Raw genomic sequence first — 25564 nt, forward strand, 5'->3', positions numbered from 1 at the left:
AGAAATTTCTCAGAAGTTTTAAACACAAAGCTAATAAAAGCATAAACATTTCATGTTTTGAGAAATCACAGCGAAACAAATAGGAAAACTCATGTTGCCGAGAGTTAAATTTGTACATAAGCCACTTACCAGATCTTGGACTTTTAAAGGGTTGTTCAATAAAATACAGAGAAGCACAATGATTTTACAAATGTGACAGTATTTCAAGCTGCTAGAAGATAATTTAAAGAGTCATCTTCAAATTACTTCAGAAAACAGTTTTATGTAGTTCTAAAACTCACTAGAAGCTGGACACCTGGTGGAGACTTGAAAGTAGCTGCAGTAGTGGCATAAGCACAGCCTGTGAGGCTGGAAGCTCTGGCTCTGCCTGGGAATAGTATGGTCTTGACAAGTTATTGACCCATTTTGCCTTTTGTTTTCCCTGCAATCTGCACCCACCTCACAAAGAAACTGTAAGACTGAAACACTTCCTGCATCGAAAGATGCTGTGTGCTGTAAGGCTTTATGTTAGAGCAAAGTACTTGAGTCACCCAGAAATGCAATAGACACAGTTTAGATCAGAAACATTAGAGGTTCACACAATAACAGAATGGCTGAGGTTGGAAGGAACCTCGCGAACTCATCTGATCCAAGCCCTGCACAAGGAGGGCCAGACAGGCTGGGTTGCCCAGGCCTATGTCCAAGTGGCTTTAGAGTGTCCCTAGGGAAGGAGTCTCCACAGCCTCACGGGCAGCCTGTGCCAGCGCTCCATCACCCACACAGCACAGAAGTGCTGCCTGATGCTCAGAGGGAGCCTCCTGTGCTCCAGTTTGTGCCCAGCACCTCTTGTCCTGGCACTGGGCACCACTGAAAAGAGCCTAGCTCTACCCTCCATCTGGTAGCCTGACAGATGCAAGGCTATTGCTCTGTGTCCCCAGGTTCAAAGGTTCAGCCAGTGGGTGGGGGGGGCTGATAAACTTTTAATTGTGTAGCCTAATGATAAAAGCCCTTATCATTCTTCTGTGGTATTACACAGGGAAAAAGCAGAAACTTGTAAAATGTCATGTAAGGGACTGTGCAGACTGACATTGTCTTTCTTACTCTGGACCCCAGGTTCTTACGGAAACATTTATGAAAGTAGCTTGCTGCGACCTGGACAGTGCTCTCTTTCCCAGGGGAACCTATCCATATATTCTCCTCGATGGCAAGGCAGCTCCTCCGAATTGGACAGCAGCAGACAAGTCATGCGAAGGAGTCAGACAACTGCTGCCATTCCCGAGTGTCAGCTCCATCCTGCACCATCTCGGGTGTGCAGTAACCCACATATTGAAGCCAGCAGTAGGAGTTTGGACCAGTCACGTTCAAAGTCAGAGCGGCACTTGACTTTAAGCAGTGTGGAGGACCTCACTGAGTATGACTTACACGCAGGTTGTTCTCAGAGCACGGCCAAGCCCTCCTACAGAAAAGAGAGGCCACCTCCCCCGTACCCTGGCCCAGCAAAAACAAGCTCTGCGTTGTCTCAGCGATCAGGCGTTTCTTCAACGTTGCACTCGTTGTGGAGACTTCAACGACAGGAAAAAAGTTCAGGGACCAGAGCAGCTGGAGGACCAGCAGCCAAAGCCCCTGAGCAGGCCATCTCCAGGCAGGAGCGATCGGCCCCGCACACTCAAGTGGGTAATATCTATTCAACGGCAGCTCACAATCAGAACAGTAAAAATGTTTCAGAGCCAGACTGGCATGATTGGCAAAGAGAGAGATGGCAAATTTGGGAGCTTTTATCAGCTGATAACCCTGATGCCCTCCCAGAAACCCTTGTATGATCAAACTCGACAGAACTGCCACTTATAACTCTGCCTCCCTCTCATAGGAAAACAACAGTCATGTTGGAAAACTGGGGGCTCGTGTGTTTTCTACCAACTAAGTTTCATATAATTTTTTTTAAACCTTGTTCACTTTAATTTCTTAACAACACTGTCAAGCAATCCATTTACAAATACAGTATGTTCCTGTTTTTCAGCAAGCTTTTTGAGAAAAAAAGATGAAAATTTTAGTCTAATAACTCTGTATGCGTACACTGTGTATAAGATAAAACTGTTGCTTCAATGTGGCTAAAAGTGTATTTATATATCTGCAGTTTTGATGATTGTATATTCTGTAATGGGTATTGTATGATAATCATATATTATGTTTTCATATACAGATGTCAATCAGTCATGACTGCTTTTTTTTAAATCACTGCACTTACATTACCGTGATATGCATTGGAATTCTATAGAAAGTGCACAAGCTGGTTTCTGTGCTTATATATAAAAAAAATGTTAAGGGGGGAAGTTGTCCTTCATTTCACTGCCTATTGAAAAACACTAAGAGAGGAACATGAAAAGCCATATATTTTATAAAGGTAATAGTGAGCAAGGGGGGTGGGAATACCTTTTTTTTTTTTTTTTCTTATAAATATATTTTCAAACAAAATTAAAATTTGATACAAGTTAGATTGTAAAAATATTTTTTTTAGATTCTGGTAGGAAGCAGTTCAGAAAATCAAGAGCAAGGCCATGCCTAAACCAACTAAAGATGTAGTGCAAAGGTCTGCCCTCCCATTCTAGAGGAAAAACAATGTTATGTATACAGGATATAATATATATATTTATAAATGTATCATTTTATGTATTGTTCTAAAACAATAAACTGGAATCCAAATTTTAGAAAACCAAACCCAATAAATTGAGGTGTGTAATGACTGAGAAAGAATATGGCTTTTCCTTTAAAATAGCAAAGCTTCAGCATTAAGTAAGTTAGACAATGCGAAAAGAAAAATAAAGACAGAGATGCTAGCAAAAGGGAGTCACAGAATTTCAGAAATGAACATGCCATTTGGAGAAGTTCACAGCTGCGTTTCTATAAATATTGTGCCAAAGCCTGGGTCAATAGTACTTCAATAACTGTATGCTGCATTGTTAAATATTGATGTTTTATACGCCTTCTGGTGTTTTTAAATTGCAAAAACGTTTGTGGCCAGCAGGTGGCAATGTACTTCAGTATTGTAGAGAGAATTATTTTATCACTTGATAAGGGGAAGTATCATATCAAAAGAATTTCATAAAACATATTAGTGTTAATTTTAATGAAGTTGAAAACTTATTCAGTGATGTTGTGTTTAAGTTCTATCCTGTGCCATAATGATGGAATAAAAGGCTAAGCAAAACAATGAGCATATTTTTGCTCTTTTTTTTTTTTTTTTTTTTTTTTTTTTAGTAAGGTTTATGTAAAAATTGATGTGTTTTTATTATGTTCCTGAGTATCTCTGTTAAAAACATCTAAGAGGCTTAGGGCCCTAAAGACCACTTTTAGATATGACTTAAATATACAAGATCCCAGGTTTTGCTTGTGTCTAAGGCTTAAAAGCCATCATAAAAGGAGCCTGCTTATCTCCAATTTGCCAAGTAAAGTAATAATGTAAAAGTACCAACCCAAGTAGAAAGGGACAGTATTTGGCCTTTGGCTGTTGAAGCACTGTCAGGTTGGCCAGCTCTTTTTATCTATATTGCATTTAGAATAAATTTCAATTCTGTCCCTTGATACTAGACTTGATACAAAAGATTCTTGCATGTAGCATGTTGCAGCAACCATCAAATTATTATGAAAAGAAAAACAAACAAAACCAAACTCACCCAAATTTCAAAGATACTGGAATATAAGAAAGGACTAAAAAAGAGCTCTCACAAGCAATCATTATTTGATCTTGCTTCAGTATCATCCCAGGCTTGATGCAGATTTGCTATAGCAAAATCTGTAGCAGTCCTAAAAAACAGGCATGATAGAAATCCTGCTGCAGAAGATGCTCTGTTCACTAGACACCTGTCTCCTCATTTTAAGTCCTTTTCTAAATATAGGAATATCTGTACATTTCTAACATTTTTAGTGAAAGATGTCTAACAACTACTTAGCCTGATAAAGAGATTCCTTTTCGCCAGTACCTCTCTCTGTATATATGTGTATATATGTGTATATTACCATGAATATGCTGTTTATGCAAAAATGGAGGAAAAAAAAAACAAAAAAACAACACACTCAGAGGACAATGTGTCTGCACACATTTCAATATACAATTGCTTGGAAGAAAACATATAGAATAAATCCTGATGAATTAAAAATAACGTTGTCCAAGACTGAATCATTTATCTCTATTTTCATTTGAACAGGACAGACCAAAATTATCATAAGCAAGATAGGTAGTAAGTAGCTTTAAGTTGTACCTCTTAGATACATACATAAGATCTAACACTTCACTGTTACAACAGTAAGTTTAGTCTGGTTTCCTAAATTTTGATAGCTTTGGGGGAAGTTTACACTTTGCTACAGTATGCAAGGGGTAGAGCTGGGCTAGACCAAAAGCTTTTTTGATTTAGCTAGAAATTTTGAAAACTATTAAACTTAGTAAATACTTAGAGGAGGAAAACAAAACAAAACAAAACAAAAAAACATTTTGAAAAGCATATCAAATTATCTGGCAGGTATGCATCTCTCTCCTTCGACTCCTGGTCTTCCAACCTCAAAAATGTCAAAGAACAAAACAAACAAAAACAGGTGTTTGAAACTTTTTGTGAAGGAAATGTTTACTATAACAGGAAGCAGCTGGAACTGCTGGAAGACAAATAGACATGGAAAATAGTGGTCCTAGGTACCAAAGTTTGGAGCTTATGTGGACAGGGTAAGTCCCTCTCTGTTAGCAGGACCAGAGGCTGGGGGAGTGTTAGAGTCTGAAATAAGATTTTTATTGCCACCGTGTAGGACAGAGAGACTGGAGAGAACCTCAGTATAGTTTCTGTCAAAAGGCTGCCATGCTGTGTAAACACACATCAACACTCTGAATGCAAAACAGTTTGTAATGAAGTCTATATTGCACAGTAAATCTAGCCTTTGCAAAACACGGAGTTTCTTTAAAATCACTATTTTTTATTTGATAAAAAACAAGTCAAAGTAGAAAACCACTGACCAGTGATCAGAGGTTATTGGCCAGTTTTAGGACAAAGAACATCCATAGTCCAAGGTATAAATGTCTAATTCAGTGCTCCAATTATTTATCACCAAATATTTTAGCTATTTAGGGACTCACTTTAGACAAGTTTCTCTTTGATTCACTTGGAAGAAAGGGCTCATAGTCAGTGGTGCTGTGAGACAAAGTGAGATGCCCACATCATGGCAGAAGGAAGGCACATGTTTGTCGGAGGACCTGCCACCTCCCCAGCTCAGTTCCCACCTGGGCCCCCCCACTGCTTCTGAACTCCCACCACAACCTGTTCATTCCCTGTTCATGGCATGTGCCTGGTGGTCATGTCCACCTCAGTGATGGTGTCTTCAGCTAGAGAAAGAAAGCCAAAGTGATGGGAAGGCAAAGCAATGAATGTTTGGGTAATCTGGGAGCACGAGCAGTTGTTCTGGGTGATGTGATATTAGCAAGGACACTCTGCTAAGGAGTTAGACACTTGTCATTCCAAGCTGAAATTGGTGATGTGATTGATTTTGATGTCTGTCTTGTACTTCAAAAGAGGTTTATGTAGCCCTTAATCATTACTTCTAGCTTTACATATATGTCAGCCAACATGTCTGTGTGTACTATCCCATTTTAGAACTGTGCAACATTTTTCTTCCTCTGATGCTTGCTCTTGTATATTTATAATATTCATCTTATGAACAAAGTCCATAGCGTGGAGATATCAAAGCCTTTTCTCTGACTGTTTCCCTCAGGAGCAGGATTCTTTCCATAGCAAAAGTGTCATGGGTTTCTGCTTCAGCAGACAGCACACTAGAGAAGGTCTCCAGAAGCCACAAGGCCTCAGGGCAAACTCCTGCAGTTCAGCTCTTTCCCTTTGCTTTTTACCACACTACACTGGTTCATGCTTAGGACTGAAAAAACCCTCTTTACACAGCAGTCTTCATTACCGCCTCCCAGAGAAGTGAGACGTGGATGGTGTGAGCGTGGGCTCCAGCAGTGCAGGGGTTCCTCCTCTCTTCCATCATGGATACAACAAAATGGGAGCAATCAATGAACCTCTAGATACAACCCAAATGTGGTGGGGATCCTCTGAACCTGGGAAAAAATGAAAAGAGCAGATTTAGAATAGTATTTTACTTTTGCTTCTGTCTTTGGAAATGCGATGTGACCAAGACCATGTTCCACTGTTGGTCAGAAAGTTGCACCTTCTCCTTCCCCATCCCTCCCCTATCTTTACACCAGCTCTTGAAGTTGTGGGAGGAATCCCAGGGCTTGTTGCTCCGACTGAAAATTGCTCTGTACAATGTAGAGATTAGATTCAGGTAGCTCAGTGGCTTTCACAAGTGATAGGCATAAGGGAAGGGACAGACAAGTGATAGGCATAAGGGAAGGGACAGACAGGTTCAGAGATGGTTAAGACTGGCTGTCCCCTCTGGCAGCAGCCTTCAGTTAGCCGTGTTTAAATTACTCATGAAACTGCAAAGCTTGCTGCTTAGATTTGTAGGCAAGAGCCTGACTAAGCACTTGAGAGAGGCTTTGTGTTATAAACTTACACAAACTCAACTGCTGTCTTGGGTGCTTGAAATCTCTCAATAGCTCTGCTGTCTACATCAGAAGACCAGTCTGCTAACATGGCACAGTTTAATACCACTTAAAACTCTTGTACTATTGAAGTGACACACTAAAATGGGCTAGAATGTATAGTTGTATGGTCTGTTTCCCCCACTTCCCCCTTGTTTTTGTTGTTCCACAGGAAACAGCTGAGGTCAAAAACTCCAATTCCAGCCTTTCTGAAGCACCATCTTATTCTGTGCTCATGCCGGTATACTGGAGGGTCAGGAACTTCTCCCTCTTCTCAGAATTACACAGGACATAAGTCTCACCATGCTACCATGCTCTCTCTGTCTCTCTCTTTTTTTTTTTTTTTTTTCCTTTTTATTTGAATTCATTTCCAAAAAAAAAGAGAGTAACTTCATTGTGCGATGCCATAACCTCAGAGATCTGCAAAGCAGTGGAAATGGTTCTTAGTTGCATTAAAGAGTATCTTGACATCAGTAAGCTCTTTCACATCACTGAGAAAAACGAACTACTGCTGTGCTACAGTTGCTTTAGGGGAAGGCATCTCAGCGTCCAGACAGTGCTGCAGAGACCACAGAGCTATTCAAGGCATGTAGACACCCAGAGTGCTCGGTCATAAAATGCGCTGTCTCTGAGAATAGCATTCATCTAATTTTTCTGAAGTTTAAAGCCTCTCCAGAGGTGATCTGGACAAGTCCCTCATCGTCTCCCTTTTCATTCAGTGTAGAGAGACAGGTATTTCTGTGCCACGAGCCATACGGCTTCCTTGGATCTTTCTTTGAAGGATAATCCATTTTGAAGGGATGGTTGCTAGAAGAGCTCATTTCTTTCTAGCCTACAAAGGAAGGCTAAATAAGTTGCTCAAATAGAGACCACTTTACAGTAGCCCTCCAGATCTGGCTGAATGAATCACACTCAAAGGGCCTGGTAAAACAGAAGCCAGATGACGATCCTGGCAGCAGTAATAAAGCCATTGCCTAACACCAGCAAGTAATTACAGACAGGGAAGGCAAGAGGCTTAGCACACCTTCACAGCTCCTGGGGGAAGGGAAGCCCATCTGGAGGCCTCGGTGATGCTGTGCTCTTCCCTGGGCTGCCGGGCGAAGCTGGGCTTGGGGGTGCTGGTGGAGGCCTTGCTCCTCTCGTGGGCCTGGGGCACTGAAGCCAGGAGACAGAGACTTCACGCTTAGCTCTTCTGGATGCTGTACAAACCCCAGGGTTTTGTTTTTTTTTTTTTTTGAATGTGTGAGAGAGACGCTGCCAGGTCCGGAATTGCTTGTTTTGTTGTTTGTTTGTTTTAAAATGGGATCTGTTTATTCACTGGAAACTCAGTTTCCAGCTGATCTGAAAGTATTCATGTACTGGACCAGTTAATTAATTAGTTCAGCCAATGCAAAGTGAATAGGGAATTCATGAAAGCATCTGGCCTGGGCGTTTTAGAAGTACAGAAGTGAATTTGTGCTGAATCCCAAGCAGCACTGGGAAATGGTCAAACAAAATCTTCCTCACAAAAGACAGGTTTTAATCCTCTTACTCCTTCTGAGTAAGCAGATGTGTTAGCCACTGGACTTTTAGGGGCACAGAGGCAGAAGGGAAGAGCAGAGCTGTCGTTATCCACTTATATCCAGGACTGCATTTAGGAAGGAGAGGAAAAGCATGTCAGAGGGGGTGAGAGCAGCATTGCCAGCCACATGGTTACCAGAATCTGGACCCTCTTCCAATGACTGTTTAAACTTCTACATAAAACTGAACAATATTAAACAATGTTTTTGTTAAACAAGTAGGACACCTCAGATCACCATTTCTTTCTGGTGGGTGTCTTTATTTTCCAACCTGTGTCCAACCTGTGTCCTCGTGCCCAAGGAGGAGAGAAGGGCACTGGTGGACATGCATATGATCATGCACAACACTGGGCAAGGCACCAAGGCTGGCCCGAGGGAGTGTGGGGATGTCTGTGTTTGTAGATAATAAAACTGCAAATTTGGCCTACTTTGAGAAAGGACTACCTAAAAATCAAAAGCTTCCTTTAGAGTTTAAAAACTCCTAGATAATGAAAAAAGACGTCACCTGCACCCCAGTTACTATTTTCAAACTGACAGAGGTAAGTAGATAAGTCTCCATACAAAAATGGAGAAGGAAAGAAAGAAAAAGGTTTGGACTGAAAAGCACTTTCTCATGCAGAAAATAATAAATGTGTGTGGTAGCCTGCCAAGTGGGGTTACTGAAGTAGAAACAAACTGTTCACTCGAGGACAAGAATCATACAATCACTTTGGGGATACTGAGTGTTGAATATAGAAGAGGAATCTGGCTTTTCTCCTAAAAAAAAAAAGGTTTAAAAGGGTGAGATGATGAAAAAACACTGTTACACCCACAGGCTATTTCTGTAGCTAAAGGTTACCAGATTTGCTCTTGACCAGGGTGGTATCTTCAATATATAGCTGTGGCCTGCGTTCTTATAGCAAGGAAAATTGGAGCCCTGAGGGAGCTCAGAGCTGCAAGGAAGTTCTTCTGAAATCTTCCCCAAAACCAAAATGTCCCCGTATGGTAGCACTAAGGTGCTCTGTGAAAAGATCAGTGTGTTTAAAAAAAATAAAATAGGGAGTGCTCTGAAATAGCAGCTTCATCCCACTGGGAATTTTCTGTGGGTGAAAATTATTTTAGAAGATCCTTTTTTGATCTGTTGTTGATCCTTCTGTGAGCTGACAGTGGTAAATGAGTGGTGGGATCTGGGGAGCTGGCAGACTCCCCTGTAAATGGAACAATGCCTCTAATAAAAAAAATAAATAAAAAGGAATAAAGATTGTTTACAATGGATAATGTGTGCTTTTTTCCCCATGACAGCTATTGACAGATCAGTTTCTGAACCTTCAGGCCCTCCCACCCTTGAGAGACTAAGATTTGCAGTTAGAAACATTTATACAATGGAATAGAGGGTAATGCGGATGTGGGATCACCAGAAGGAATGATGAGGAGGCAGGATGGAGCAGATGGCCATAGAGACAAGACCGGCAGGCCAGGTAGCACAGCCATACCCAGCCTCTCAGCACACCCAGACCAGGAAAACAAGGGAGACCCAAAAGAAGAGAAGGGGCTGAAGCCATGAATTGTTGGGGGTGGGGTGAGCAGGAGAGAAAAATGTATAAGCAAATGAGCAGGGCTGCTAATGACCTGGAAGTAGGTCAGGACAACACCACGCTGTCCCTATCTGGTCTGTGGGATCCAAGAGCAGCACATGGTCACCAGGCTATGGAGAAACCTGGAGACATGGCGAGACCTGTTAGCCAGCATGTCTTGTCCTGTGTCACGGAAAGTAATTTTGTCTGATCCCTGGTGCTGGTGAGAAGGCAGTTACAAGAATATGTGTAAGCAAAGGCAGTTCTGGGTCAAAACAAAATCACTGCCTCCTCCCATACTGTCTGGTGTTGAGCTTTGCTACCACAGTGTTGCTACACAAGTACTGGGACAGAGTAATACTGTCCTTCATTCTGCTTTTCTTCTAGCCTTAGGGCTCCTGTATTCTCCCTTGTGTAGTAAACAAGACTCAAGAAGTGACCTTCAAAACATCCCGCCTTCTTCATAGTGTTTTACTGTTATCTAGCAATTTGAACACTACTCTTGGGAAATACCGGGTCTATATAAGCTCAGAGGGCTTATTACCTAGTTCTCCTTTTCCCCCATGTTGGTGAAGGAGACCAATGGCAACACCACTGTTCCACACCAGATAACCATGGACTACATCAGTCCATGGTTACTACTAACCTCAGCCCTCTGCCTTTTATCCATCCAGCTGGGAAGGGGATGATCAGACTGGATCACGTAGTAGAGGACACCTGTGCTGACAGACTATATCTGCCCCAGGAATGATGAGGTTAGTTGTGAGGCTGTGTTGCTGGTAGTGGTTTTCCTCCAGCTGCAGTGTCTGGGTTAAATGCTGAACCTGTTGGGGTAGGTGCTTGCACCTGTGTGGGGCTTGGAGGTCAGGGCCAGCAGGAGTCCTGGCTAGGCACAATATGGGTGGTTGCGGGGAGGGGAGGTGGGCATTTCCTTCCTGCAGGCCTGGAAAGATAGGGTCACTTGAAAAGCTGGTCCTATTCCCCAAGGATAAGGAGGTGCTGCCCAGTACTCAGAATCTATGCTGAAGAATCCTTACCCAGGGGCTGCTGGTAGTTTGTACATTGCTGGACACTATGTTCCCTAAGCTAATTTTGCTTTTGTTGTGCAGAAAAGCCAAACACCCAAGGGTCAGGAGGTGTGGCTAGGGCCAATGATGGTTTCAGGCACATGGAGAGCTGCAGGTGCACAGGGCCAACAACTTGTATGCTGGAAGTGAATAGGAAGCCTCAGGCTCTGGGGTTGTCTGGCTCTTTCAAACTCACCTCAGGCACCAAACAAGGGTTCTCCTTGACAGCCCAGCAACCTGCATGAGGAGTACCCTGCATACTAGGCAGCTTGGGTGGAAACACCGGCTTGGAGCCTCTAGGTCCCAAGCAATTTTGGCTTAAATAAAGCATGTTCCTAGCCTTGTTCTGTTTCACAAGTCTCGAAGAAGTGGATGGCAAAGTTTAAACCCAGGCTGGTACATGGATTGTTATCAGGGAAGGAAGAACCGTGTCTTAAAATCACCAGGGGCCAGTTATTAGGTGGAGGGAGAAGGTAGGGTATTGCAGCAGTCACTTAGCTGGTGGCTCTGGGCTCCACCTTTTGGAAGAGTCCCCTGGGGAAGGCAGCAGCATAGGCCCATGCCAGTTGGTAGCAGAAGTTGCTACTTAACTGCTACTGCAGAAGTAGTTTGAATGTGCCATGAAGACAAAGGAAAGGGGCTGAAATAAAATGCAATAATTCCAGGGGAAAAAAAAATAATAAATCTGTTAGTAAGAGAAGTTCCTTGTTCCTGCAGCTGCCATTGAGCCAACATCAGATCCTCGCTGCAGGTAAGCAATGAACAACTGAATTACTCCCAAGACATGCTGCAACGGGGCAGTGCAGATATCATCTCCTTGTCACCTAAGCTCTGGCTGAGGTGCATGTTCTAGTTGCATTTGTTGTAGGTGGACTTGGTTTCATTTCATTTTTCTGTGCTCTTCCCCTCAGTCCCTGCAATCTTTTTACACTGTTGGACTACTAGATCTGCATTGTGTACAGGAGAGAGAGAGCAGGAGCCTGATTGTTTCCGTGAAGAGAGATGTTCTGCAGATTTTCAGTTTAATATTTATATTAGCCTCAGGCAATTTTCTACTCCATGTTTTAGGGGAGTGAGCAGGGAGAACATGTAGATGTTCTTCTCTCTGATAACAAGGGATTAGCTTAAGCACACAGATAAGGAACATCAGGGATGCAGATGGCAATAGAAGAACAAAAGTAACCAGACAAGACCGTGAAGAGAGAGCTTCTCTATCCCTTTTCATAGAAAAGATTTAAAAAAAAAAAAAAAAAAAAAAGATAAAAATCTTCCATGACCTTTCTTCCTTCAAACAAGTGAGCAATACCCAGTGTCAAGTCTGATCAGTCCCAACAGAGTGGATTGGGACAGAGCTGAGTGCACTACAAGGCAAGGAAGGAAACTTGGGCACTGGAGACAATAAAACCACATTATTAATTTAGTGCAGCTTTGTGGTCAGAATTTTTTTGCCATGTTCTGCTGTACTGGAGCTCATTTCATTATTGTAAAATGTAGATAACTTCTCCCATGTTTTCTGAGGTATGTCACAACATACACAGTGAAACACTGGGCACAGCTCAAAGCCAATAACGGCTAGATAAGATCAGAGTTTTCAGGACATGTTTTATATTTACAGCTTAGTAATGGGTTCCATCCTGTCCATCTCCTTTCCACCACCCCCCCTTTTTTTTTTTTTTTTGAAATAGCTAATGTTACTATAAACATGTCTAGGCACAGCAAGAAGTGCTTCTACAATTTCTCTTCTACATTTCTCTTCTTCTTTTTCTTTTTCTGCAACAGTTCATTTTAAAAATGGACAGGAAAGTCTACTGCATATCCAGTGTATAGCTAGGCTTGGTCTTGTCATTTAAAGCCAAAAGCTGACTCATGCTGACCCTTGGGTTTGCATTCACGTCTGAACAAATCTTAACAGGTTTATTGGCAGGAGGGAGAGAGATGAAAAACTAGTACCAGAATCAGGATGCTTTTGCCACTTGGCAAATTTTCACTTCACGTCTTTGGAGACAGCCTGGTGGATTTGCTGCAAGCTCCTCAACAGCCATAGAGATGACTCCCCAGCAGCAACTCCTTGTGACTGTAACTGCTACTGTGAGGAGCAGACCTGACTTTTGTCCTGGTGGCAGCTGTTGATACAGGCCTCATGCAGACCTGTGTGACTGCAGTGAAAGCAATGCTAGCCCTCCCTTAGAGCACTGGGACTCCATGCTACCTCCTTGTCCTCCATCCCCCTTCCTTCACAGCTCTGATACCCCTCTGCAGCACACCCCCAGGTGCCTGCAAGTTTTGCAAAGGAGAGAGGCCTGCACAAGGAGCACCGAGCCTGTGGGGAGGCAGATGGGCAAGTTATGAGCCCCTGGTGTTTCCCATCCTCAGTGTAGCCTCAGGCAAGATCTCAAGTGGCCACACAGCCAGCTCCCCCTGCGAACCCACAGACTTTGCTGTGTGACCAGCTCAGCCTTCTCCAATTTGGAGAAGCCATTGTGGAGCAGAGTTGAGATTATACTGTAAGGATTAGCATCGTATGACCAGAACTTCTTACACTTGTTTCCAATCACCCAGCAGGAGATGTTGTTTATTTGGCAGGAATAAGCAAACACACTAGCACGGCAACTGAAGCAGATCTTTCCACTTAGAAAGTTTCTGCTCACTGCACAATTGCGTTAATGTAAATCCTTTATAATTGGATCAACAAGAGCTGTGCTGAATGCCTTGATTCTTCCACGGAGCGACCAGGCTGCTGGGCTGAGTTCCTCATGGCCAGAACCCAAACCCTGCCAACCTTCTCCCTAGCCAAAATAGATGTTCAGTGAGGGGGGAGAAAGGGAAAAAGAGCTTTTCTTAAATATATCCAAATGGGCCTCACCTTTCAGCATCTTTGTCTAGCTGCATATCTTTTTATTCAGTAAACTAAGACACAGGTCACATAGGTAGGCCAGATGAAAACTCCAATACCTGTTGCATGTCAGAGCTTGTGAAGGTTTTCTTTAAAGTATGAGAGTTTTGGGCTGTGTTCCCACAAAGGGATTAAACAGAGAAAAAGCCTCATCAACTGTCTCTCTCAACAAGTCTGGGTGCTAAGCTTCTTTTTATGTTTTCTGAACATTATATGCTTGTAGATACACCTGGACTAAAATAAAAGTAGTTTTGTGTGGGGGGCCTTTTCTAAGGGAAATTAAGCTCTGTTTCAGATTTTCCGCTGGTTGTTTTCACATGTCTAACAGCAATGCCACTCTGAAGCGAGCACTAAATTTTGGGTCTGCCTAAGTCATTGAGTCCTTTTAGAGATGCACGCTAACAGTAAGGCATTGCAAGCCAGATCAGACTTATATAGTATTGACCTTTTTTGTTGTTGTTGTTTTCATGAATGTAAAAAGCTGTTGTTTGAAGAAGTGAGGTTGGAGCTGTCAGAAGGAAATACATAAAGAGTATATAAAGCGTGTATGCATGTTAGACCAAGACCTTTGTGTGCTCTTCAGACAATGTCTGAACACTTGGTTGCTTTATAAGTGTAACGTCCCAAGAAGTGCCCTCATAGCTCACATGTAAGGTAAACTGCATTTTTCCTTTATTTTAAGCATCAGTTTCTGGAGATTTTAGGGGGCACATAAAGATAATACACATGTGAATAGAAAGCGAAGCTTTGCATGATCACAGGTATGACTGGGATGTTTTCCATGTATTGGAGGAGAATAAGCAGGGAAAGGCAGCACCAGAGCCCTCCTTTCACCTCATCTCTCATCCCAAGTACAATGTGAGTCCTATTCTAATGCCTGTTTGCAGAGGCAGGAGCAATAGAAAACTGTTTCTCAGTATTTGCCTTAGTATTGAATGATAGATGCTCAAAGGAGTGAATGAGCTATGCACAGATAAAGTAGTTTAGCAAGGGCTTCTTATGCCATAGAGTTTCAGGTAGCTCAGAACAGAAATTCACAAAATCCCATGTGAAAATTATTATTAACTGACGTCACTATGCTAGCTAGCTGCTCTCTATACTTTTTAACCTGATTTTTCTCACAAGGCAAACATTTGTAAACAGAATCTCCAGCTTTGGTAGCATCCCCATTTTGCTGCTGTTCCTAAACACAGCATGATGTCTCAGGCATCACCTGGGGTAGTCCAGTTGCACACAAGCAATTTGTTCTCTTATCGTCTGGGGAGGCTGCTCTGCCTGGAGCGTTGGGATGAGGGAGGCTTCCACATAGTTCCCCAGATCTCTCCTTTAGGAAAGGCTCTGGATGGAAAGGCAGGCTTTGTTGCTCTTCTTCATCAGTGGCTCCTGAGACCTCCATTACTGTGGAAGGCAGGAGCACATCTGGGAGTGCACGTGGTAGAGCAGAAGGTTCAGCAGAGGCTTTGAACAAGTGATCCCATAAACTTCTGTCTTACCTAAGTAGGGTGCTGCCCCATTTTGTCATGTAAAACGTGAAGATGAATATTCCTAGGCAGCTCATTGCTATGTCAGGAAGCTGCTGGATTTTAAAGAGGATGATGTGCTATGGCTTTCAATCGGGCTGTAATTTCACCCAGGTTTTGTATTGGCCAGCAAAACCACATCAAAAGGAGTGAAGCCTTGAAGGCTTTCAAGTGATCTGTTAGTACTGCTTAGAGAGAATCCAGCAGAATATGTGAATATTAATCACAGCTAGGTTTCAGCGGGGATAAAAGAAGGAAACAAGATTGCCTGTAAGCAGCTCAAATCCCAACATTTTCAAGGGGAATTCCTAGGCAATGTTCAGTCTTCTGAGCCTAAGGAGGGTTGAACGGATCTAAAGGTTTCTTTGGTGACGGCCGAGGTATGGCTAAGCTAGGCACAGGCTCTGCTGTTTCAGCTGTGCCTTGGGTGCAAGCAGTTGGGCAAGCAGGAGTTGTAGAACTTCTACTTGTACATCATCTGTTGAGCTCATGTGTAAGTCTCCTCAAAGAGTTGTTGTGGTCTGTCCACACACAACTGCCACAGGCCTCTGACAGCTAGGTGACCGTGATGGTTTTGTTGTGATGAGAAAGAGAGTCAAATGGACAAAAAGTATCACGTGACCTTGAGTGAGTGCTGGGAAGAAATGAGGGTAGGGAGTTACCTTGAGTTTTACAAAGCATGGTGCCTGAAGCAGAGGATACAGCTTCAGACCCTAATTTTGTGAAGACCCATAAGGGCCTATACCACTCATGGATGATGCTTGAGATTTAATAAACTAAGCTTTGCCTCTCACAGACGGACTAGGAGTCAAGTGCTAAAATATCACAACTGTATGAGAGGCCAGTGTGTAACTGGGTGTGTAATGAACTGTCATGTATTACTGGGGATCAGCTGTACACACTAAGGACAGAGCGGAGAGAAGAAAGCACACTCACAGCACAGTTTGGTGTTGAGGGATCTACAGAGGTCATCTGTTTCAGGCCCCTGCTCAAAGCAAGGACAGCTAACAGCTAGAGCACCTTGCTCAGTGCTGCGTCCCATCCAGTTTTGGAACAGAGATTTTAAAACCTCTAAGGGCTCTCTGTTCCATTGCTTGACCACTGTATTGATGGAAAAGTTGTTTCCTTGTATCTTGCCATGATTTCCTTCAAGACAGCTTGTGAGCATTCTCATATCATTGCTGTTCATCTCTGAGAAGAGTCCTGCTTTGAGGGAGCATCCAGATTCTTGGCGTGCCTGGGAATATACATGTAAGAGAATCCCAGCTGAACAGTCCCCCTCTACCTGCACTGTGTTGTGGCTGGGGAAATGCTGTCTCCTGAAGGGGTTTTGTTAGTGCTTGGAAGGAACACTGCAGAAATGAAGGTAGGTGCAAAATCCAGAAATTGTACATCATGAGCTAGCACTGCTTTATCAGGTCTTTGTAACTGTGCACAAAGCTGAACACTCTTCTTTCTGCTTGCAGATGCCCAGTATCAATCCTCATACTGAACAGACTATACATGCATATATATATATATATATATATATATATATATATTTAATATTTGTCTCCACGGTTCTCTCAGGAGAACATGACTCCTGTTGTGCTCACCAAATATCATATGTGTGAAGCACATCCTGCTTGGACTGAAGTGGCAAGCAGTTGCCTCCCTCCCTCCAACCCCATCACGTCATGAAAAAGACATTTGCTGCAGCATTTATCTAGCATTTCCATCCATCTGTTCTTCTCACTTTAAAAAAAAAAAAAATGTTTCTGAATCATTTCTTGTTTTCTCTGTTCTGTATGTTTTTATTTTCCTGGTTTGTACTGTTGTATATTTCATGCTTTCCACACCTCTGAATTTCTTGGCTGTGAACTCCCCAGAAGCTTTCACGGTACTCAGAGTGGAGTCCTCTGGGGCCATCCTGTGCTCAGTGGTGTGAAATAAGGATGGTGAGATGGAAGGTAAGGGTTTTATTGAAGACAGGTGCTACAGTGTATGTATATGTCAGTGCTGTGAAGGTCAGGAATGGAATATGAATATCCTTTCTGCTCGGGGACCAGTCAGGGGCTGCTGTGCCAGAGAGGGCAGTTTTCCCCCCATCCTTTAACTCCCTTCTGCCTCTTGCTCTCTAGAACTGCTCACCCTGAGCCCATTCTGAGAAATCCTACCCTGAGGGCCTATATGATCTTCCTTACACTCCAAGCCAAACTAGATTGACTTGGCAAGATCAGTAATGTTCTCAGTCCCAGGATATTAGTTGCAGGTTTATTTTCTGGAAATGTATCAAAAGTTCTTGTTAAAGATATTAGCTATGAATTGTTGCTCTTTATTAGGAGCAAGAAATATTTTATTTACTAGATGGGAAACCACTCTGACTCAAGAGATAAATGCTCTTTTGGAGTGCTGCTTTTGTATAGGCAAGCCTGGAGGGATGGGCTGGCAGATTCCTGTTAATCCCTTTGGAAGCAGGATAGCGGAGAGGGTTTATTTTCTTGAAGGAAAAATGCAGATTTGGCATCCTAAAGCTGTTTGTCTGAACTTGCTGGGTAGCGTGAATTTTGTTGTTTTATACTAGATGAATAAAAAGGAGTCAAGCATTTCTGTAACTTACTCAATAGCCAGTCCAGCAAGAATGTGGAAGACCCAGTTCTGAAAACCACCTCTTCCAGACCAGGGTTTTTACATCTTTTGTCCTGTACCTCCACCCTGCTAAGGATAGGGCATGAACTATGAGCCTAAAGGGTATGTACAGGTAGATCATCCTCAGAGCGACAGGATTGTGTTGTGTCATGCATTATTAATGTGCAAGTTTTCATTGGAAAATAGACATGCACAGAGAGCTGAGATGTGCAGGGAGTGGGAGATGTAATCCAATTCCTCCTCGAGACAACAGCTGAATGCTTTTCACAAAGCTCTGCAGTGTGAACAAGGAAAGTCGAGGGAACTGTGTCTGACCAACACTTGTAGCGTGACGAGCAAGGCATGTAGAAGGCAGATGATAAGAATGAAATGCCCTTACACAGTGAATGGGACCGAACCTAATTTTTCCATGCCTCAGGTAAATGTCCTCACCATGCTAAAGGAAGAGGCTGTATTCAGGGGAGCACCAATACCGACTGAAATGTTTGGTTTAGGTCCTGCCAAATGTTTTGTTTGATTTGGAAATGATATGTGGGATTATTTCCAAGAAAACAAAAACAATTTTTTTCAGGGATCTGTTCTTTATTTATTTAATCCTGCTCTTGAACTGAAAACATCCATTCTGGGATACACAAAGCTGCCTAAGAGAGAAGTACTACTCAGATGCAAGATGGACAAAAGCAATGGCACAGGTCTTTAGGTTGCCCTGAAGTATCTTCAGGGAGACAGAGATGCTCTTTTTTCCCTGCATATGAAATCAGTTCTTGCAAGTAAAGAAAAAATATCTTCTATTTCTTTTCCTCATCTCTGATGTTTTGGACGATGCTGAAGTAGTGTTTGTTGCTATAGGCATAGCTGTCTATTCCAGTGAATTTTCAATTGGTTTCTTGTTAAATAATCTAACAGAATTCAAGAAAGCAGAAAAGCATTACTATAGGTGCAGGAAGAACCTGTATTCCCATTGCTCATTCTCATAGTCACTTGCTGCAAACAACAATTCAAAATATACATCGTTATGCTTAGCTTATTCCACTTATTTTGATGTCTGAAGGTTTATAAATAATATGTTAGAATTTCAGAGGACAATGAAATGGTTTGCTTCTTTGGAGTGGAAACAACTGAACCCCCTCTAGGATTTATGAATCAAGGCCACATGAAACACTAGGCTTCTATTTGCAGAGTTGGCCCCACAGATTTGTGCTGAAAACTGAAACTTTCTCCTGTGCATGGCTGTAACCTGTCTTTCTCTTGTAACATTAAAGTCGACCCCTCACAAAATTCTTCCTTAATAGCTGCAGAGCAATCATTAAGAAATCTATACTCACTAAAAATACACAAGGCAGTCTCCAACTATGTTCAGTCCTTGCAGTGAACTCATCCGTCCACAGGGATGGCATGCTCTGTGAACACTGTGAGTGCAGCTGAGGGCACTTGCACATATATGGAAGTGATATTAAAATTGCTAGTGGTCCTTGAAAATAGTTGATTTGTATATTTCAACTTGAGCAGAAAAAAAATCCATCAAGAAGCGACTGTAATTTGCAAGAGAACAGCTTTCAAATAGGATTAATGGGATTGTAGTTTAGAGTATGTATGCATGTAGGTAGGTAAAGACCGTCCTAGGCGGGAAGAGGTTGTCAAAGTGTCAGCTCTTTCACTTGAAGAGATTTTGTCTTATCCTGTAGCTGTTTCAGGTGGTTTAAGCACTAATGTCTTGGTTTTAAAGCCCTTGGAGACAGGTGTGTGTGCATTTCTGGAAGCCTTGCTAAACATCCTCTGTGACATCAAGTTTAAATGTCCAACCTCAGTCCTTGTCTGCACAAAACGAATGCTAAACATATATATATATATATATATTAATATGTGTATATTAATATGTATACTTTAAAATATATGAAATATATTAAATATATTTCATATATTTTAAGATTGGGGAATTTTGCCTTGGTATTTTAGCCAGAACTTCTCCTTGCTTACCCCCATGAGCATAGTTCATGTGCAGCTCAAGCCACTTTTCTCCAGAAGTGCTAAGTTTCAGGTGTTCTTTTGTGAAACCTTTCTGCACACATGTACACTCACCCACTGGGGAAAAAAAAAAAAAGCGATGCTCCTTTTCAACTTTAACAAAATAATCATTTTCAACTGTTTAACTATATGAAAAAAAAAGCTAGAAGAGTTGGTTGCCCAGCTTGCTCAGGATCCTTGTGTCTGCACAAAGCAGTGGAGAATGGCATCTGTCAGCCAGGAGTTTTAATCTCTGTGTTTTTGGCTTGGGAAAACCTTTTTTCTTCTTTTTCCTAAGCTCATGCTGATGGTATGGCTAGTTAGGCTGAACACTGTCTGGCTTTGTCTTATGAGACACCTGAGGCTTAAACAACTGTCTATTTTACAGTGCATCTCCCATGACATATATTGTTTTATGATCTGCTTACACTTCCTAGCAAATAAATACGTACATTACATAATTTATAGAATGAATTTAAAGAGATGAAGTGTTTTTTCTTAGAATACTGTCAGAATGCTGTCACAGTCAGGATTAGGTCCTTTCTCTCAATGGACTTAAAATCCTTTTAATATACTACATATTATTTTTTTTCCTCTCATAGGCGGTTAGGTATATTCTGCAAGAATTTTGTTTTGCTAGAATATAAATATAGGAATAATCCAATTTCCCTCTCTTCAGTAATTGACTGGGTTTCTAAACTTCAGTGACTGGAAATGTCCTAGCAAATAAGGATTTGTTCAGTGAACTAGGAAAACACTGAACTTCGGGAATACATATGTTTAGTGAAGGATCTATTAATTTACCCTCATTCTTTCCTGCAATGTGGGTTTTGGCAGAATGGGCAGAATTTTGCTCAGCAAGTGCTTAGTGTAGTTCCCCAGGGTTGACCTCTCTGATACCCACAGTAGCTGTGAGTTACTGCTGCCTTTATGGCACATGCACAAAATGTGCTGCCTCCTCTCCCCCATCCTTCATCCGTGTGCCCATACCCCAGAGTCCCTGACTGCAGCCCCTGGCCTCTTGCTGCTCTCTGCCCCACAGCTGCATGTCCCCTGGGGCAGTGGTGGCTACTTTGGGACCTTGTAGGGCTGGAACAGCACTTTGTGGACAGCTTGTTTAAAGGATATATGTGCAGCGTTTACTTCAGACTGTTAGGAGCTTGTGATTTTTAGGTCTCAAGTGGTCATAGAGGAGAGATGAAGTCCAGGGATGACCAGAGGAAATGCAGAGCTATTCCTATCCGCTGCTCAGTACCATGGGGATGGGGCTCTGATTGCTCTTGGGTAACACTGCATTGCTGCCCTCTTATCTTACTCCCTCATCTGAGACTTTTCAGACTCATACAAGAAACACAAAGACCTTGGACACAGCTGACCTCATTTTCCAGTGCACTCAGAACAAAGATGCCTGTCCTGAGGTGTGCTTGACCCCTGCAGAAAGCTCCCCTCTCTGAAGACTGGTGCCACACAGGGGTATAAGGTTAGGAGAAAAAAGAAAAAAAAAAAAAGGAAGCAAGGTCTACCAACCTGTGTGCTCTGCCCATGTGGAAACTGTTTGCAATAAAAGACAAACTCCATTATATACCTCTGAACTGATTTTAGGAGGTTTTAAAGTCATAGAATCACTGAATTGTTTGGGTTGGAAAGGACCTTAAAGACAACTGATTTTTCAACCCATTTGCTACAGGCAGGGACACCTCCCACTACATCAGGTGTTCAAAGCCCCGTCCAGCCTGGCCTTGAATGTTTCCAGGGTTAAGACTGGGTTTTCAAGTTAGGAGAAAAAAAAAAAAAGTAAAAAAAAAAAAAAGTTGTGTAATGAAAATAATATTTAGTTAAAACAAACATTCTGAGAATCTATATCCATTGCATTTTTATTTTTATTTTTTTTCCCATGGGGAAACCTTTGCTCCAAGAATGAATTAAATTAAACAAAAATAAAAAATAAAAGCACAAAATGACTTCTCTGTGTAGTGGGGGACACTCACTGGTGTGCGTCCTCGTTTCTCATGGCTGTGATCAGAAACGCTGAGTTAGCGCTCCGAGATTTATCGCGTGCTATCTCCTAGCAGGGTAGAGGAATTTTTCAGATGTGCTTACTCTTGCTTTGTTTTGCTTTAGTTTTTCCCTGCACGCCTCCCCCTGCGCCGCCCCCAGCTCCCGGCGGGGCGGACGCCAGGCGGCAGCCGCCGCTCACGGAGCGCCTCCGGCCCAGGGGGAAGGGGAGGGAAGTTGAGGGCAGAAATTTTGGCCCCGGAGCGAGCTAGCTGCTTGCTCCAGCACTGTCGTGTCGGCTACGAGCGGCGGTGGCAGAGGTGGTTTGGCAGGGGGTGCATCAGGACTGAATGGGATTTTTTGGAGGCTCGATAGGGAAATGGGTGCGGCACGAGTTGAGCCCTTCGGGTGCCCGGGAGGGATGGAGGAACTTCTCCCATGGGTGGGCATCCTGCCCTACAAGCCGCAGCCCTGCCCAGTGCCTTGCAGTGGTAACCTCACACCGAGCTGGTGAACTGCTGAGTTTCCTGCTGAGGATGCGCTCTACTGCAGTCGTGTGCATCTAGCCCCCAAGCAGAGACTTCCTACAAACCTTGTCTTTTTTTTGTTTTGTTTTGTTTTTGTTTTTGTTTATCAAGATGAGGGAATAGGACAAACCCCTGTGCTGGTTTGCATGGTGCACACAGCCATTGAATTTAGCATCTTTGCACCTGGTCCAACTACTGAAGAGTCTGACTTTTTCTAAACCTTAGTATTTAGGGGCTGAAATACTTGCAGAGAGCCTGTACTAAACAACAAAATGCACCCACACATGGCTTAGTTTGTGCCTGAGGTCTTTCTGTAGCAGTGGGCAGGAGCTTTTAGCAAACTGAGGGGACAAAAAACATCAGTGCCTGTCAGGATTTTCAGAAGTGCCTCTGGTTCTCACAGAAATCAGTAGTGGAATTTCAGAGAGGTGTGATCCTATTTATTCCTGCTTTTCCCCTTGCTTTGACTGTTAATGCTTCATGATTCAGAGAGTTTTGGATTAGTTCTTAGTGTTGTTCCCCTCCCCCCCCCAGGCAGAGTGACTCTCCTTCATACTGTACGCTTGACTTGGAAAAGATTTCTGCCTTTTTCTTCCATCCACTGTTTGTTTGTTTCTTTAAGGACATACCCAGCATTATGTCAGTTGGGCTGCTGGCCAATAGCAACAAATACATAGGGAATAAACTACATTATTATATGTCACAGCAAGAATAGGAGTGTTGCTGTGATGCACAGCACTGAGGAAAACTTTTGGCTCTGTGCTGAGATAATTGAATGAACCCCGACATAATCCTATTAAGAAATTGATTATGAAAACCTGAACAGAAATTGGAAACAAGACTCTGTATGACATATCTCGTCCCATCCAGATTAAGGACCATCTGAATCCTACAACCAATTTAGAGAAAAGCAATTGCAAAGCCCTGCAGAAGATAACTGCATATTCTATTTGCAGTTTAAATTAAAGATGGAGACCTAGTCATGCAGACAGGCATAAGCGAATTCTTGATTTGAGTTATTCTGTTGAATTACTTTATCCAGAGGATTATATAGATTATTTATTCTATGGATTTTTACACTGGTTTGGCTCTACTACAATAACAAAGACTTGACTGTTTAATTTTCATTGAAGTATCTATATTTCATTTGTTAAGCAAACACAGCATAGCTTCTGCTTTGTAACCCTGTGTGGTTTTATGTTTCTACATACACACAGAAAACTCCAGAAGCCAAACTTACCTTTGGCATCCATGTGAGGGAACTTCAGTATTTTATTCACTAAATGCATGAGATCCATGAGGTCTGAGATCCATTTTCTCTCCCTTTCTTTCATAAACCATTTTCAAGTGGTGATTATACTAAGTCCTTCCTCCCAGAAATATGTTCTTGGACAGTCAATCAAGCTGAACTTTTGGATGGCTTGAAATCATGATGCAAGTGGTCTGTGTGAGCTTAATTTACATACTGAGGCTTTAGGAGGAATAAAGTGGTACAAAAAATACTCAAATAAGGCTTCAAAAGGGTGTGTAATTAAACATTTTTTATTTCTGTATTTTTTTCCTACGGTTTGCAGATTTTGTATGTAGCACCATTTATCCCCTGCTACGTCTTGGAGATTCTAAAATATATATTTTCATTTCGTCAAGGAGATTTGAGGCAGAATATAGACATCTGTTTTGTTGTTCTCATTCACCAAAGTATTGAGTTAGGTCTCATCATGGACAGGTTTGTTCAGCAGAAAAAGCACAAAAATAAAGTTTTGGCTTCATTCTAACTCTTCTGTATGGCAGGAGTCACACAGAGGCCTTTGCAGTTTCTGTTCATGTCTTAAGGGTTCACAGTTATCCAGTCTGAAGAAGTCAGGGAAGACTGAGTACACAGGACAAGGTCTGTGGGAGGGCTAAGGGGCTCCTGAGGTGCCAGGACAATCTCTCTGAAGAGTGAGACAGTTTTCTTGTGGTTACACAGTTGGTTGGAGTAGGGCTCTGATTCCCTTGCCCTTGTCTAGGTGGTGTTTGGTGGTATTGTGACTGAGTGGTTTATATTTGGTGCAAGGGCTGTGGTTTGTATTTGGGCAAGGTCTGGGGTACTGACTTTCAGGGGACTTGTGTAAGAGGAAGTGATGTGTTGCCCTGATGTGACAAATCCTAATATTCTGCAGGGAAAGTATTAGTGCAGTCTTTGTCTGACTGTTCCCTCTGTCCTGAGGGGTGTTATTGCCCCTCGTGGCAAAGGACCATGTTATACTACTCAGAACCTCTACCAGGCACACATCTCCCTTTCTCCATACAGGACAAAAAAGCAAGAGACATCTTTTTTTAGTATCCTGACGGTTGTATTGCCAGCCTTTAAGTGAAACCAAAGTAAATTCCTGAGGCCAATTCTTTCAGAGAAGCACACATCTTCTACAGCAAGCTCAACCTCAGAATTTAAGCAATGCTTAGAACAACGTGGAAGCCTTAAACAATCCAGCTAAGACATGATGCACTATATTTGCAACAGTAAAAAATGTCCACTTTTCTGAAATTTCATATTTGGACCAAAACTTTCAGAGAAAATCTTAGAAGGAGAAGTTTTTGGAATGGCACATTCGAACTGCTCATAATGCAAAATCATTTGCATGTAACTGTTGCTGAAGTGCTTTTATGACTGGATTTCTGTTATGTTTTTATTGCAGTGCAATAACAAATTCTTAAGATTTCTATAAAATGGAGTCAGTCTCCTCAGGCTTCAAGAAACCCTTTTGTTCTTTGAACAGACAAATTCAGCATTAGCTGAAGTCTCCAAAACACAGGTATTGTTTCTAGGATGTGTACACTGGTAACGATAGAGCAAATGTTATTAAAAGTACAGGCAATCTTTGTGTGGCAATCAAACCTCTGAAGTGCCAGTTTGTACTGCATAGACAGGTGAATGGGTTAGGTAAAATGAAAGCAGCCTCCGTTTTAAAATGAGGTAAAACATCAACCAGACAGTGTTAATGATTAAAAGTGATAAAAATGTGCACTTCATTTCTTCTTTGATGTTAAGGAAGCTTAAAATCTCAGGAGAGTCTGATTTTGTTAATTTTTTTAGGCCACATAATCTGAATGGTTTTTATTCCAGATGTGGATTACAGATTTCATAAACTCACCAAACATGTTAGGTTTTAGCTAGTCCTAAAAACTTGTGAACAGTTTGAGGTCACTCGTGAGCATGTTCCTCCCTTTTGACATTCGCTAGGCATAGTGCCAGAGAGGAAATGGACACTTGGTTACTTCT

At 42.3% G+C, this 25564-nt stretch overlaps 1 protein-coding gene and 1 long non-coding RNA gene across 8 annotated transcripts in view; one reads left to right on the forward strand and one right to left on the reverse strand.

The window, feature by feature from the left end:
• Positions 1 to 4136, forward strand: part of ARHGAP6 (Rho GTPase activating protein 6) — a 317079-nt gene extending 312943 nt beyond the window's left edge. For all 7 annotated transcript variants that reach the window (XM_027447629.3, XM_027447624.3, XM_038173015.2 and 4 more), the window contains one exon: positions 1093 to 4136. In XM_027447629.3, the coding sequence (XP_027303430.1) occupies positions 1093 to 1799 (707 nt within the window). In that variant the 3' untranslated portion in view covers positions 1800 to 4136. The remainder of the gene's footprint in view (positions 1 to 1092) is intronic.
• Positions 3970 to 23662, reverse strand: LOC139999835 (uncharacterized). The gene is made up of 2 exons (XR_011805307.1): positions 23543 to 23662; positions 3970 to 6070 (listed from the first exon to the last, which is right to left on the reverse strand). It is a non-coding gene; the product is annotated as an uncharacterized lncRNA (long non-coding RNA).
• Positions 23663 to 25564: the final 1902 nt, after the last annotated feature.

The sequence above is a fragment of the Anas platyrhynchos genome, chromosome 1 (assembly GCF_047663525.1).
Source record: "Anas platyrhynchos isolate ZD024472 breed Pekin duck chromosome 1, IASCAAS_PekinDuck_T2T, whole genome shotgun sequence".
NCBI lineage: Eukaryota > Metazoa > Chordata > Aves > Anseriformes > Anatidae > Anas > Anas platyrhynchos.